The 16,055-nt window shown below is 55.7% G+C and overlaps 1 protein-coding gene across 6 annotated transcripts in view; it reads right to left on the bottom strand.

The window, feature by feature from the left end:
- NTM (neurotrimin) overlaps nucleotides 1–16,055 on the bottom strand; it is an 820,661-nt gene that overhangs the window by 147,278 nt on the left and 657,328 nt on the right. For all 6 annotated transcript variants that reach the window (XM_032472417.1, XM_032472419.1, XM_032472420.1 and 3 more), the window contains one exon: nucleotides 6,654–6,886. In XM_032472417.1, the coding sequence (XP_032328308.1) occupies nucleotides 6,654–6,886 (233 nt within the window). The remainder of the gene's footprint in view (nucleotides 1–6,653; nucleotides 6,887–16,055) is intronic.

Raw genomic sequence — 16,055 nt, forward strand, 5'->3', positions numbered from 1 at the left:
CTAGAAGGCTCTCCCCTGGTTGGCGAAGCAGATGGATGCCTTTCCAGGGGGGTGACTGAAACTGAGTAAACCCACCAAGAATCTGCGCCCCTCCGCTGCCAGTAACTGCGTCGTAAATTACAAACCTCAGCAGGTAAAGCTGAGTCACCTCATTTGTGTGCTGTTCAAATTCTGTGATTCAATTTCAGGTAAAATGCCCCCTCCCTTGGCCTTCTCCGGGGGCTTTGAGGAACACTTTAATTTGGGAGTGGAATTTAATTTCCTGACTTTTTGAAAGTCCTGCTGAAGACAGAGGCACCTGTCTCACGATCAGACTGGATGTGCAATTTCATCCATTTCTTGAACGGGGCGGGAAAAGGCTCGACCGTTTGGAAAGCAGTCGGGGATGGCAAGTGTGACCTCTTGTCACACAGGGCCGCTGGCCCCTGGCGCAGGCAGGTGTGCTCAGAAGGTGACTCAGAGCTGGACGGTGATGCTTCCTGGCCGCAGGCTCAGCGGGACGCAGCCCGGATGGAAGTGAGACGGTGGCGCAGAGGCTTCCTCAGCTCCACGGGAGCCTCGCGGGGCGGGGGTGCGGCTGCTTTCGAGGTGACGCGGCTGCAGAGACAGGCGTCCTTTGCTTCCAGGGTGAGGATTAGAGGCATTATTCTTGCTAATCTGTGGGTTTTCAAATTTCCTTTTGTGCAGGTTCGGGTGGGTGGGGAGGGGCTGTGGGGCGTAGGTGTCTAGAAATTAAAAGTCATTGTTCCTGTTCTCTTAATCTTAACAATGAGTTTGGCTTGACAAGGTCAATTAATTATTCAGGATTGGAAAGCATCGTGGTTATGCACATCAGGCAGGTAGGAGGGGGGTCTGAACAGGAAGAGGATACAAGGCAGAGGAAAGGGTCTGTGCGAGTCGCCCGCCTGCCCACCCGCACCGGCTGTTCCCTGACCTCGCCTTTCTCCGCCGGGTCCCGCTAACTCAGGGACAGGACCATGGTGGCCCAGCTCTGTCCTCTCACTCCTGTCTTCTTCCAGAGACCTCAGCGGGTCCCCCTTTCAGGGGAGCTTCAGAGCGGTTCGACTCCCAAAGGCAGGTAATTAACTACCACACAATAGCAGGGGTTTTCAGATTAATTCTGCCCAGGAAGAAAGAGGGAAATTCATTTACACCAAACAAAAGGGAGGGGGTGATTAGATGCTCCAGTGACAAGAGAGAGACCTAGATAGGGCCTAGAAAACTGATAAAGGCCAAAAGCTTTTATTATTACGATTATTATGAACATGAACTCCCCATTTTTCTAAGCACTGTATCCTACCGTTCTCTATCATGCAAATGTGTCTCTAAGTGAGATTCAAGCCTGGCAGGTCCAGCTCCAGGCCTGCCCAGCGGGTTCCTGCGCTGGGAGGAGAACTCACCCCGCTGGTCCCCAGACACCAGGGCAGCTTCCCGCTCCAAACATAAGGCCCTTTACAGGTACAGCTAGCGCTTCCGAGATGTAGCCACGCTGCCCTGGATCCGGCAGACAGTTCCGTCCCGCAAAGCGTCATTGTCCACTCCGCTGTCCAGGACGCGGCTTCTTCTAGGAAGCAATGGAGACAGGGCTGCTGCCCTTTCCACGTCCCGAGAAGCTCGGCGTGGCAGCAGCACCCAGGGAGGAAAAGGCTTAGGATGCGCAGCCGGCCTGGGGAGGCAGCATCTTACTCATCCCACTCATGACGCGTGGCGCCCCGAGGTCAGAGGTGGAAGCCGCTGGACTCAGACTTTAATCAATCACAGATGGCTCTCCCTCACTCTGGTCTAAACGATTACGTTCTGGCTGCCTCAGTGGGCGTGCCAACCCAGGGGTGGGCGGTACCCCTTACTTTTCACGAACTCATTTTCAATCGAGAATTCAAGGCATCTTAAAATCAAGGAGTCCCAGTATCTCACCTCCTGCCCCTCTGCTGCCGCACGAGGCTTCCCCACCAGGCGCTTGAGATGAGTGAGGACCAGCCTCCCCCAGGGCTCCCAGGCCAGACTCTCAAGGTCCTGGGGGCACCCCGCCCCCATGCCCACACCACCTGGTCCCCAGGTTCTGTCTGCTCCGTGGGACCCTCCTTCAGACTTCCGACTTCCGTCTCTGTCCAGCTGACAGCGGAGCTCCAGGTCTCATCACTTTCAACAAATCTCCCTTGTCTAAAACAGCACCGTCTCTTCCTGTTTCCATCGTCTCTCTGGAATTCCACCTTCCTTCCTACACCACAGCCACCTTTCAAGTCAGTGAAGCCCATTCTCGTTCAGCACATGCCGCCCAACGGAAGGTTCCAGGGTGGTGAGGCTTTCTACCTGCTCCGTCCAGTACAGGAGCCACTGGTCACATGTGGCTGCTGACACACCTGAAATGTGGCTCATGTGACCGAAGGTGTCAACTTTACATTTTATTTGGCTTTGGCTAATTTAAATTTAAAGTAGTCACCATCTTGGTGAATAGCTCCTTAGCGCAGCATCCCTGTCCCTCCCACCCTGCTGCCTTCCCCCAGCCCCCTCCCACATGAGCTCCAGGACCACTCTCCCCACAAGGCTGCCCAGGGCTCCTGACCGGCCTCGGAGCCCCGCCCCACAGGACTGCCTGGGCTCTGCCTGCAGCCCTGACCCTGGACAGCGCAGATCAGAAGCGCCATCACCTTCTTCTGCAGGCTGGTCTTACATCGCGGGCCCTGCAGCTGCGTTCTCTGGGGCCTCACATGCACCCCCTCCTCTGCCTGCTGCCCTCCAGGCTCCACATCATAGCTGCTCCCCCACCCCTACTGCTGCCCGCTGCGGGGGCTCTCTCTGCAGCCCGGGCTGGCCTGACCCCCATCCACACTCCACCACTGCACCGGTCCTGCCGAGACCTTTGGAAACCACCCCGCCCCGACCAGCATGAGAAAGGTTTAGGAGACTTTAGGCAGCCCCAGAGCTATCTTCCTTAAAAAAAAACAAATGAACTACAACAACAACAACAACAACACACAGGGAAAACACAATCCAGCAGCAACAGTGAGGAAAGGAGAGATGGACCCACAAAAAAAAAAAAAAAGGAAGCGAGCATTTCCTCTTTTTCCTTTACTATGAGGAGATGTGTTTTCAGCAGATTTTAAAAATATCCTGGGGAACCAAGCACAGATCTACGACTTGGCAGCAGTGAAAAGCTGTGCTGAGAGCGGGAGGGCTGAAGATGCAGAAGCAGCTGAAGCCCTGGGAACCCGGACCTAGGACGCCCCAGCCCTCAGCCTGAGCCTGAGCCGGGGGACAGAGCAGCGCCCAGGACCAGAGCCCTGGGGAGTGCGGCTCCCGGATGAGCGGGCCCCCGGTCTCTGCATATTTGGTTTCTGAACCCATGAAAATGTCTGGTCAACAGCAGGGGGTGAGAGGACCCAGGAGTCTGGGGGAGGCGGGCTCCCAGGAGGGACTTCGCTGGCAGCTACACTCCCAGAAGCTGAAGCCCTGGGGAGGACTTGGGTCCCCAGACGCTACACGGGTCCATCTTCTCCACACGGTGGGAACTAAAGCACTGTCTGCATGTGCTCAGTGCCTGGCCAGGGTAGCAGGGGCCCCAGCCGCTTCCTGGGGATGATCTGTGCAGGGATGGGGGCAGGCACAGAGGGCTGAGGGACCTGGTGCTTGACTCAGACAGATGCAAGGACGGCTGCAGGGCTGTGGGCAGGAGTTAAACGTGAACACTGCACAGAGAAAACCCAGAACGAAGAACCAGCTGGGCTGCGGGGTATTTGACAGTAAGGGGGGTAGACGCACAGAATTCCAGACCTTAACAGCTTGCGTGATACTGGGAAGCCACCAGCGCGTCCTTCTGTGTGCGTCTACTCGTCCACGAAGCTGACTGCGTGCATAGAGACGCACGTACTGGTGGGCAGAGACAGCCGTTTGGTTCCTGTCTGGTGCTGCTGTTGTGCGTGTGCGTGTGTGTATTTAATGATTCTAATACCATTGTGAAAAGTGTCCGTGTCTGACTTTCATCCTAACACCGCTCTGCAGAGGGCTGACTCGCAACTCCAACAGAACCCAGCTGGCTTCTGCTGGGGGAGTTAGGGCTTTCGTTCGGTACAATAAACGATCCCAGGATAAATATATTTCTTTTTTTAATCCTGGGTGGTGATGTATCCTCTCTCCAACACAGAACCAGGGGACCCTGGCTGTATTTCATCTGTCTGATTGCTTTTAAGGGGAGGAACAGTTTGGCTCTGAGAAACCACGGTCCTCTATTCATTCAAGTGTCGATAATGCCCGGTCTAGGCATATTGACCGCGGATTAGCTCGGGCCGAATCTGCGGACAAGACCAGAGCCTTTTTCAGGCCGGCTTGTTTCCAGATCAATACGCCCATCAGCATGAGAAAATTAGCCCAAGATGGGATTCCGAGACTTGAGGTGGGCGTCAGCTCGGAGGCCGCCTCGCCAAGCCCCAGGTGCAAGCACCTGGCTGGGAACCAGACACCTTCCATTAGGGTGGACACGAGCGGAGATTGATGCAGACCTGTCCCCGCGCCCCCGCCTCCCCACCCCCACCGACACTCAGCCTGCCCTCCCTGGGCCCGTGTGACGCCTTGGGGCGATAGTTCCAGCCATTTGCTTCAATAAGCATCTGTTACATGTACACTTCGTACAAGGCACTCTCCTGGTGCTCGGGCCGGGAGCGGGTGTGGAGGGGGAGGGAGGCTTAAGGAAAAAAAGTGACAAAACCATGATCCTTGCTTTCAAGGAGGCTTCAGTGTTTTTCACGCTTCCGTTTTCTAATTCCATAAAGGTCCTGCTTCCTAAAACACGTGTCTTTGACAGCGTCATTGTCAGATATTCTGCTCCCAATAGTAAGTGTGCCTTCCTGGGAAGGCGGTGATGGGGAGCGGGGGTGGGGTGGGGCACGGCTTCATGCCCCCCTGGTGCTGCAGAAATGGTGCCACGGGGGCACCCGTCAAACTTCCTCGCCGAACAGCGATCCTCAGACTTTCTCTGGCCAAGAATCCCCGGTGAAAAGCGTACTTCACGTCAGAAAGGCTCACACACCGAGAGACTCTCGTGGAGCAATCCCTGTTCTCCCGTTCGTAACACACTCTAATACTCCCCGTGCAATTCCGTTTCCTTTAAAAAAAAAAAAGGCTGTCTGTTCCCAGCAGTTTGACAAACACTCCTGTGTGGAACCAACAAGAGGGGAAAGTCATCACCATTTCTTTTCGGAAAGAAAGAGGAAGGAGACATAAAGTAAAAATAACTGAGTGTGACCAGGCTTTGCCACGCGGCACGAGGGGCTCAGAGGCCCCGGCAGGCCTCACCCCTGGGGGGGGGGCCAGCGCCTGCCTGCCCTGCTTCCAGCCTGCCCTCTGCTCCTCACTGCCCACCTGCCTCCCTCTGCACAGCCTGCACCCGGGCCCCAAGCCCCACTGCCTCCTGCCTCCTCCCTGCTCCCCTCTTAATTCTCCAGGGCGGTCCATGTTCTTCCGTCCGGAGCACCTTCCTGCTCCTTCTTCCTCTCGCCTGCCCTCCAGCAGCTCCACCCTTTCCTCCTCGGGGGCCTGGACACAAGGGGCGTTGGAAGGAGCCTCCAGGGGAGGAACTTCTCACCCTGGACCTGCCATTGAGCTGGAGGAGGGGGGCTGAAGGAGGGAGAGAGGAACACCAGCAGAGGACCCCGCTCTACTGCTTGGGGGCGTCACCATCTGAACTAATAAAACGAGGTGTCTGGTCCACTGAAAATGATGTTTAAAAATAACAGTATTGAAAGCAGCAGCTCATACTTAAATAGCACCTCTCTGTGCCAGGCCCTCTCCTGAGTGTGTTACAGGGAAGCACCATCCTCAGCACAGACCCTCACAGCACTGACCCCATTTCACAGAAGGAAGCCTTGGGGTACAGTTAGTGCCCGGTCAAGGTCCCCCAGCCCCAGAGCGGCAAGTCTGATTCCGAGCGCTTGCTCCCTGACTAGGAGTCTGTCCGCGTGGTTACGTGCGGTCTGAACCCCCAGCACCTGATCTGCTTACAGAGAGCAGACGAGCCTCATCCTCAGCTCCTGAGAACCTGGAGACAGCAGAAGCCAGAGACGCAAAAACACAGTAGACGCACAGGCCTCAAAAGCTGGGAGTGGGAGACTCCGGAGGAGGGCGGGGAGGGGTGCAACCAGACCTCGGAGAAGCAGACCCGGGGGAGAAGGGTGTGGTCTCAGAGACCCAGGGCTGGGAGATGGAGGACTTGTGAGTGAGCTGGGAAGAACGGAGGTGGCTGGGATCAATGTACACCAGGTAGGGGTTCCGAGCACCTGCGGTTGGCGCTGCTCGCTCTGAAGGCTGCGCGAGGGCATGGCGTCTGCATAGTGCCCGCAGAGCTAAAACGCTGGTCTTAAAATAAAGCAAGCTTAGATCTGGATGGAACCTAAAAAAAACCCTAAGAGGAGAAGAAAGCCAAGGAAAGCAATAATTAGAAGATAATTTTCTGAGCAAATATATTATTGGAACAAATGCAAAAAAAAAAAAAAAAAACAATCTAGTCCCATTCAATGGGAAAGCGATTTGAGACGTCAGCGTCCAAAGGCACAGCGAGCACACGGAAGTGGTCCCGCCCGGACAGAACAAGCATGTCAGGCGCCCGCAGCCAGAGTGCCGACGGCAGGCGCCCCCAGCCCCCGGGGTGCCCGCCCGCCTACCTTGCACGATGAGGTGGACCCGGGAGGTCTTGGGGTGGTTGTCCGTCTGCACGGAGCAGGTGTACGGGCCCTCGTCGTATACGTCCACGTTCTGGATCTCGATGCTGTACTGGGTCTGGGTGTTGCTCAGGAGGACCACGCGCGGGTCCAGGCACCACTTGTCGTTGCCGGCGTAGAGGATGGTGCTGCGGTTCAGCCAGGCCACCCGGGTGACCCGGTTGTCAATGGAGCACCTGAAAGGAGGACCAGACAGGTAAGCAAGGGGCCGGCAAGGAAATGGGGGCCAGCAGGGTGCGGTCTTCTCGGCACGGCTGGGACGACTGGCTCCCGTGCCTCATCCTCACCCCCCGCCCTGCAGTGTGCACGCATGCACTTGCTGTCATCTGTCCAGGGCGGCTCCTCCTGGGACCCAGCATCTGAGGTCAGGACGTATTTCAGACTTCCGGGTCCTGAGTGACTCGGTGCTTCTGAAACCCCCTGAGCACAGGACCACTTCGACGGTGCTAACTGTCCACCAGTTACATCCTACAGACAGGCATCTTCCATCCCCAGAATGGCTGGGCCACTGGGGCACCACCAGCCCTGCCCTTGCTCAGGGATTTCCATGATGTGGGCAATGAGAACCACACCACTTTCAAGGTGCTCTGGGTCTACTCAGTTGCCCAGTGCTTATGACAACCCTATGAGGAAGGTTCTATTGGTAAAAAGAACTGAAGAACAGAGAAACTGAATGGTTCTCCCAAGTCACCCAGATAATATGTGCTAGATCAGATGCCCAGATTTTAACTACTAAACATTATTCTTCTCATCTCAGAATAGCGAATTCCAACAGAAGGCTTGTTAAATCAAAAACTAAATATGGACCGCCACAGTGCCATTTCTCTTCTCTATACCCAGGGGCAGAAACGTTCAGTTACTGCTAGACTAAAGGCATTTTCCAAAATCTCAAAACCATTTGCGCGTGTAAAAATAGATTTTCTTTCTTTTCTTTTTGCATCTGGAGTCCCCAGATTGTGGAAGCTCCCTTCTCTTTCCCTACGCTTTCAAATTTCCCAGCACCTCTCGCCAAGTCCTCGTCAGCTCTGTCTGCATTCATGCCCTCCTCCAGCTACACCAAGTATGTTCTGTGGCCTCGGGCTAAATTCACAAACACAGTGTCCTCCTCCTGACCACAATGCCAGAAGTAGCAACATAGCAGGGCAGGTACCACAGTGCCGCCCTTCGGCAGTGTGCAGGCACTTTTGCATCCACACTGTCTTGTCTGATTCTCGCAGCAAATTGGTGAGGTAGCTGGTCTTACTTTGAGACCAGGCCTCCAGGGTGACCTGCCCCAGGATGGAGAGCTAGGGAGTGATGGGGTCAGACCTCTCAGCCAGGTTCCAATTCCCGGTCCTGGGTGCCCCTCAGAATGTGCAAGGCTGAATGTTTCAGTGGGGAGGGACTGGTTGCTTCCACTGAATTCTCAGAATTGTCTGTGACCATAAAAAGCCCAAGAACCGCCAGCCTCTCCAGGCGGTCCCTCTCGAGATGAGATCTCCCGAGCTTGCATCCTTTCCGATTGTACTTATGTAAATGTCACAGGATCACTGCCGGGCCACTCAGGTGCAGGTGGGAAGGCCTGCTGAGAGCCCCTGTGGGGAAAACTGCTCAACCAGAAACCCCTCTGCTCCGTGTCCAGCTCGTTTTGCGCCATTGATTGCGTTTTCTGGACAACACAAGATGGAAATGATGAGGGATCCTAACGAGGAAGTGGTCTGGGGAGCATTTCTCAGAGCGGGCAGGGACCCCAGGCATCAAAATCACATGAGGTATTTGTAACAGATTTTCTTGTCCTACTGACTCAGGATCTTTGAAAACTGCAAAATGTGAATTTCTAGCTATCCCAGTTGGGTCAGATACACACCAAAGTTAGAGAAACGCTGGCACAGAGCAACGTACCCAGGACCAGCTACACAGTTTGGGGGTCTCAGTGAAAAATGCAAACACAGAGCCCTTTGTTTAAGAATTATGATGAATTTCAAGATGGTGAGAGCAGATCATTTAACAAGTGCAGGGTCCCCTGTGAACAGACACCGTGAATGGATCTCACACTTGACCATGCTTATACATCTATCTGAAATGCACATTCTGGTTTGGTAGGTCTGGAGTGGGGCCTGAGAGTCTGCATTCTTAGTAAGCTCCCGGGAGATGTCAATGATGATAGCCCCCCAGACCATTCCTTAGGATCTAGAGGGAATCTAGAGGTGAGCTGCACACACAATGGGGTTGGAGAAACACTACTTCATGAGAAAGTGCGATTGGAAAACCAGCAGGTCAGCATCGCTTAGCAGCTTACGTGAAACCCAGCAGCTCAGGCCTGACCTCATACGTCATGCATTGGAACATGCACTCTAGTAAGATCTCCAGGTAACCAGGCTGCACATGCAGTCTGGGCTGGTCTAGAGTGAACTCCAAGCCTTTCTGATGGCTGTGATGACCACATCCTGAATATACTGGAGAGTGACCAAAGGGTAGGGAAGTACAGCAAATGGAGGAAGCACTCCATTCGCTGTACTGTGCCTCCCCTGATGCCCCGCCTCCCCTGATGCCCCGCCTCCTCTGGTGCCCCACCTACTCTGATGCCCCGCCTCCTCTGATGCCCCGCCTCCCTGATGGCCCTCCTCCTCTGACACCCCGCCTCCTCAGCTGCCCCGCCTCCTCTAACAACCCGCCTCCCTTGCAGACCTGACGCTCTTCCTCTCACGCAAACTCACTGACATGTGGATTCAAACCACAATGGTTTGAAATCCCTTAAGAACGACACACCGCACCGCCTGCTTTGCTAGCAGTGTACCTGGGATGTCGTTTGTGTTATCGAAATTCAGGGCGGTTCTGCTCTGAATTTTGCTTGGATCCAAGTGGAGGAATTGGCGAAATTCACACTCCTGGTCCGTGTTTATTGCACACTACTACTGTATGCTAGGTACCGTGCAAGTCGGTTCTATGAGCTATTTTATCATCTTGGACCCTAGGCTGGTTTCGTTTACTGTTGTCAATTCACAGATGAGGTTAATTGGTCTAAGAAATATTATCCAAATGACCTAAGATCACGCTGATGCATTAAGTGGCAGAACCACGATTCTAACTCAGTTGTTTCCGTTTGTCTGTTTTTTCGCAAAGCCAGTGTTCCCAGATGTCCTCATCCAGGGCCTCCCAAAAGACCCGGCAGCATTTAAATTCCACGTGCATCAGGACCACCGGTGAACCCTGATAAAATACAGATTGCCGGGCCACTGCCTGGTCTGGGGACCGCATTTTGAGAAGCACTAATATAGGTAATTATCTACAATAAGTGCCACCAGAAATGTCCCAGCAGCAGAGCGCGTGGGCTCTAGGAATGACTCTCGTTTGAAACACTTCCGCTTTCATACAGGAGCACACGTTTTTGCAGCCAGTCTGCTCTGGGAAGCCAGCAGCAAAGTCCCGGCTGTTTCTCCCTCCAGCAGCTGCACTCTGACCAGAGACCAGGTGAGTGGCGCTGGGGCAGGAGTTGCTGATCAGCGACCTCTAGACTGCCTGAATAATTGTTTCTGATGTCCACTACGGGGGCACCTCACAGCCTCCGGATGGACACGAGAGGACTGTCCTGGGCTTCCCTGCGAGCATCTAATTATCGGAAATTGACTGAAACGGAAGCCGTCTCACCACAGTGCATCACACTTAGGGGGCCAAGGATGTTCATTTGCAGAAGCACTAACGCTCTGAACACGGCCAATTTCAGCTCAGTTATGCGGCCCCTGTGATATACTACACGGAAAAGCTGGCAGTGCTTCCGCCCTGGTTTTGGGCACATCCAAGGTCATGATTAGATGTTCAAACTGTCACTGCTGGATATCAGTCTTGCGGAGTCGCTGGGGAATGAACATGGCTTCTGCAGAGATGAATCACAAAGGTGACTTGGCAGCCAACACCTGCCACCTCCTCATAGCCGCCCCATCTATCGGTCTCGTTTGTCGAGTCTCCACCACAACACAGAGACGGTTCTCCCAGGTATTAAAAAAGAGTGAACATGAGCATAAGCGTTCTCTCCTGCAGGGCAGATGCTCTGGTTGGTGGGGTCGGTAGAGGAGTGGGTGGGAAATTCAGTCCTAATACAGTTCTCCAAAATGACTCCTAAAATGACTCCTAAAACACACATATTTCATGGTATTTCATCCCCCTCAGGAAAGGAGTCAACTACATGATAAGCTGGGAGTGACTGGTTCCAACTCAACCCTTCCTAACTAATCCAGGTAAGTGTCACTAGATGTGGCCTCTTGTCACTGGGGGGATGGTCACAGGCCAGCACGAGGCAGGTCGGGCAGAGAGGCGAAGGGTCAGAGAGGACTGGAGGGGCCCCGCCCCATGTTGAAGGTCTTGAGATGCCTGGACACCCACCCTGAGCACCCTCTCCTCCTGACACATATGCAAAGACCAGAGGCACGACCTCTGCACACATAAGGCGTCTGGACAGAGTCCTGGAACTCCCCAGACTCCAAACATCTCTCAGCTTGGAGCCTCCTGTCCTCCCGCCTCAGTGACCGCCCTCCCTCCCTTACCTCTACTCTCCCGCCCTCCAGCCTGTGGCCATCAGCCTTCTGCATTTCTCTGCATGGCTCTCCCCTCCTGTGTGTGGCCCCCACAGACAGCCCTGGCCTGGCCCCTGCAACATCCTGGCAGAATCCAGACAGGGAGAGAGCACCGAGGTGGGACGGGCTTGTTTGCCCACGTCCTTCTCCGACTGGGTCTGTCTGCACCTGCTCCTTTCCTCGGAGAAGCTTCTTCTCACAGAGAACAGGCCTGGTTCATCTGAGCACAGACCATAAGCTGTCCAGCCTGCACGGAACGTCAAGGCAGCCTCACTGATGAGGAGAAGCCTCGTGCACATCTGAGCAGAAGAGGACCGGGCTCAGCACCGACGCCAGGCCAGGCACCTGAGCACAGCGCGTGCGGGAGGAAGCTGGCAGCCCTGAAACGCCCTGCAGCCGCGCTGATCATGCTGAGGCTCTAAAACGCAGCCCCCGTGCCCTTCATCTCCTGCTGGTGAGCGGGGGCTGCGTTGCCGGCGCTGCATTTATACTTCAAGGAGCAGCAAAAAGTGCTCAAGCTCGGCCAGGATGGGAGCTGCAGAGGTAAACCATGCATGCGGGGCCTGGAGCTCCTCTTGGATTTGGGAGGAAAAGAGAAAGAGAGACGGAGAGAGAAGGGGAAGCCTGGAACCTGGAGGAAAAGTAGAGCAAAAATAACTGCTTGGCACCTTCTAGAGACAAAGAGCAGCGCTGAAGTAAAGAGATGGGTCACTGACGACGAGGAGCAGTACCGGCCTGGCCCTTCTTAAACGCACCGGCCTGGAGGCCGAGGCCTGTCGTGGCCCCAGACAGCAGATAACCCAGCCTCCCATCCGCCACGTGGCCCCTCACTGCCTCTGAAAAGCAGCAAGTCTCGAGCAAGCCGTGAGCCCCTGGCGAAGGAAGTGCTCCACCTCCCTGCGCACACGCCCCGCTCTGCGGGACTGTGGACGGCGGACAGGAGCCTTCCACCTCTGAATACCCTGGGGACAAATCAAGAGGGCCTGGCGGCAGTGGCCCTCTGAGGCGGGTTCCCGGGAGTCACACCTGCCCCCCGTCCTTTCTTCCACAGGAGTCGAATGAACGGACATCGTCTCAAAGCAAACTGCTGAGTTAAGGGGGCCGCGCTTTTTCTGAGATAAATGGCCCGCTCTTTTGATTTATGCAAAACCCCAATACTAACCCAAATGTGGAAGGAGGCGTGGGGCCGTTCTAGAGGTCATTTCACCTTTGGAAGCGCAGGGCCCACTTCTTTATTCGGTGACGGGGTGTTACGTCCACGCGGCAGGAACGGAAGGGCTCTGAAGCAGCCCTGGATGATCCGGGTGAAGTGGGGCCGTGGGGCCTCTCTCTCCCTCGGCGACCAGAGCCAGATGGCCTGGGGGCTCCTCTTTCCCTCCATTCCCTCCCTCATGTGGGGACCAACGCTGCCTGGGGAGAGAGTCCAGGGTGCTGGGAGGTCAGTGCAAGCTCACCTGCGACTCCACCCGCCCTCTGAATTTGGGCTTCAGGGCCTGATGTGCAAAGCCCCGTGTCACCTCCCACCCCACGTGCTGCAGGCGTGCCGTGGTTTCCTGGACTGCGTCTCCCCGTCACCCGAGCACCCCGCTCACCACTGGGACTCAGTGACTCACTGCATTTGGAACGCCTTCCCTATTGTTTCTTTTTTCTTTGTTTTTAATTGAAGTATAGTTGCTTTACAACATTAACTTCTGGTGTGCAGCCTAGTCATTCAGTCACACGTGCGTGATTTTCCTTTTCAGATTCTTCTCCGTCGCAGGGAATCACAAGGCGCTGGACGCAGCGGCCTGTGCTGTGCAGGTCTTTGTCGTCTGTCTACTGTATGCAGCCTCCTGTTTCTGAGGCGAATTCCTACTTAACTGTTGGAGCCAATGTGACATATTATTTTGTGCTCCAAATACATCTCCTCACACGTCTCTTTCATCCCCCACGAATGTTCACCAGACGCACTGTTACCCTGGTGTGAACTGACAGCAGCCTGTTCACGCTCCATCCACCTGTAACAGGTGAGCTCTGGGGGACGCGGGGCAGGAGGTGTATGATGGGAGTCTCTCTATTCCAAGGACTCTTGGTTACCTTCAAGGCAATTTGGATCTTGTGAGAGTTAAGGTGGCCTTTGAGGTTGGAAGGCGCTCACTAAATAGAAGAGAGCAGGGCACAGCATTTCAGGTAGAGGGAGCAGCATGACAAAGGGCAGCTGCGAAGCGGAAGTGGGTTGGAACTCTGGGCTGTACAGAGGGAAGGGCTTTGCTAAGAGAGGAAAGTTAGGAGAGATGAGGCCAGTGAGTGAGTGCCCACGTCCCCTCCATGCACCGCAGACTGACCAGGACGGGTCGCGTCACCTGGATCCCCCTCCTCCCGCTTCCCGTCTGCTTCCCGCTGGGTTCGGCTGACGGGAGGCAGGGGCAGGAGATGGGGTGGAGAGGAGGAGGCCGGGGAGGGGCTGCCACAGGCTGTCCACATCCCTGTCAAAGATCGCCCTCCTGGCCAGTGGCCCTCTGACCCGGGTAGGAGCTGCGACCGCCTCCTTCCCTCCCTCGAGGACTGGAGGTGTTACCGTCCCCTCCTGTGCCAGCCCGGGGCCTGACTAACCCTTGTGGCTTTTCCTGCACCTTTGCAAATACCCACCTTATTAACCACCCCTCAGATGGCCCGCTCTAAACTGACTGCATTTCAGTTAAAAAAAAAAAAAAAAAGAGTGGGGGTGGGAACCCTGCCTCTCCTGATTCCTCAACCTGAGATAAAGTAACAGGGTTTTCTGGGGTCAGTGGAATCTAGGGAAGGGTCTGCAATGAGCATTCTGACAGCTGACAGCGCCCTGGGCACCACTCAGACCTCAGCAAGGTCTCTGCCCTCTGGAAGCCGCCATCCCTCATGTATTGCGTCGGATGGACCCTGCGTTTGCACGCTCACATTGAAGAGAAGCAGCGACCACGCCCAGAGCTTTGCGCCCGGCTTCCCTGGAGCCCAGCTGGCTGGGCCCTTGTCTTATCATCTCATCTGCTGCGACAGGCCTGGGTCGCTGGTCTTTCTGTGACTCAGCTTTCATACATGTCAAAGGGGGGACTGTCTGCACACTCAGTCCTTATGGTGGTCCAAGGGCCAACGTAAGCGCCCAAGGGAAGAGGCAACGAACTCCAGCGGACAGGGAGGGGTTCATGTCGACAGTCTTCTGTGTGAAAATGCAGTTGCCCCCCATCCTCCGTATCATTTCCCCAGGAACCAAATACATGCCTGCATCACCTCGCTCAACCAGAAGCATTTACTGGCCTTGCCTCTCTGCCCGTGGAGGTGCAGCCCTCGCTCCTCAGGACAAAACATGTTCCTTGCTGTCTGTATTTTAGGGGCTTATCATACAAAGAAGATAACAGCTGCTTACGTGAAAGAAAGCAGGGGGCCCGCACGGGCAATTCAGTGACAAATCCGGGACAGACACAGAAAAGATGGACGCAATCCTAAGGCTGAGGGCACGATGCCCAGCCCGGAGCCAGGAGAAGGCAGGGAGCCCTTGAGAGAGGGCCGTTCTCCCCTCTGGCCGCGTCCCCAAGCGGCAGACAGAGCAGACGCGCCCTGATGGGCGGGGGCGGGAGGAGGGGTCACAGTCAGTCCTTTCTCAGCTGGAGCTACACCAGCCGCTCCGACCTACCGAGGTCATTTCCTTCAACCAACACTGGCAAATGATCACCCAGCTCCTCTGCGGGAGCCCCTGGGGCTTCTCGCGGTCTCTGTAGGAAGGGGTCCTCGCTGGGCTGGAGGAGAGCTGGCTCTCTCTCTGCATGACTTCCACCCTGGGCTTGAACCTTCAACAAGCAGCGTGTCCCTAATCTCAGTCACAGCGACCCACTTCTGAGTGCCGGCAGTGGGGTGGGTGTGGGAGACCCTGGCCTGACCTCACCTGCGAGGCCGGCCGCACCTGCCTCTCCTAACTGACTCTGGCCCCCACCCTCCTCTCCTGCTGGAAGGACTTTTCTAGCAAACTCCTTTGAGATGCATTTGTTCAGAAGCCTTCAGAATGGAGTTCCAACACTTCAGAACATCGGACCACGGCGCCCAGCCTCGTCAGACCGTCGCCTCGCATGGCAGCCACGTCCTGGCGTGTGATCGCAGGTTTCTCGCAGTTTCCTCAACGTGGTCGCCCTCCAGGGACTGCACGCCACGTCACGCACTGCCCTTCTCCCCCCTTCCTCACCGCACGCACCTTCCTGCTCAAGGCCCCTCCCACCTGGCAGGTGCACGGACGCCCCCGACTAGCACCCTGTCACATCACTCACCAGGCCATACGGCGCCTGGGAAGGCGGGGTCCGTGCGTTTTCTTTACCGTCTTAGCCCCTGACCTGCTGTACATACCACGGACCTGGCCCTTCTCACCATCACCAGGAAATGTCCGCGGCCGGAAGTGAAGGCACGCCACACCAGCGCCCATCCCAAACCAGGCGTCTCTGAGACACCTGCTGGCCTCAGGGGCAACCCCAGCGCGGACCCCTCTCCAGCCGCTCTCCCTGGTGACTCACACCCGGCTGCCAGGAGCCTGCACACGTGGCCCCGAGAGCCACACCCCCAGGCCCCACCAGTGTCACCAAGCCACAGCTCAGCTCACGAGAGCTTGCAAAGCAGGAAGGGAGGACGTGGCAGGCGTATCATGAGAGCTGTCACTGCTGTTAAGTAACCAGAAAAACTGCAGCTCAAACTTGCCTGAGGAACGAGAGTGTGCCAAGCCCTTCTGCGTAGACTTGTACCTCGTGGACACGTTGAAACAAAGCTGGAGCGGGGAGGGTACGGCTCAGTGGTAGAGCAC

The sequence above is a fragment of the Camelus ferus genome, chromosome 33, assembly GCF_009834535.1.
Source record: "Camelus ferus isolate YT-003-E chromosome 33, BCGSAC_Cfer_1.0, whole genome shotgun sequence".
Taxonomy (NCBI): Eukaryota; Metazoa; Chordata; class Mammalia; order Artiodactyla; family Camelidae; genus Camelus; species Camelus ferus.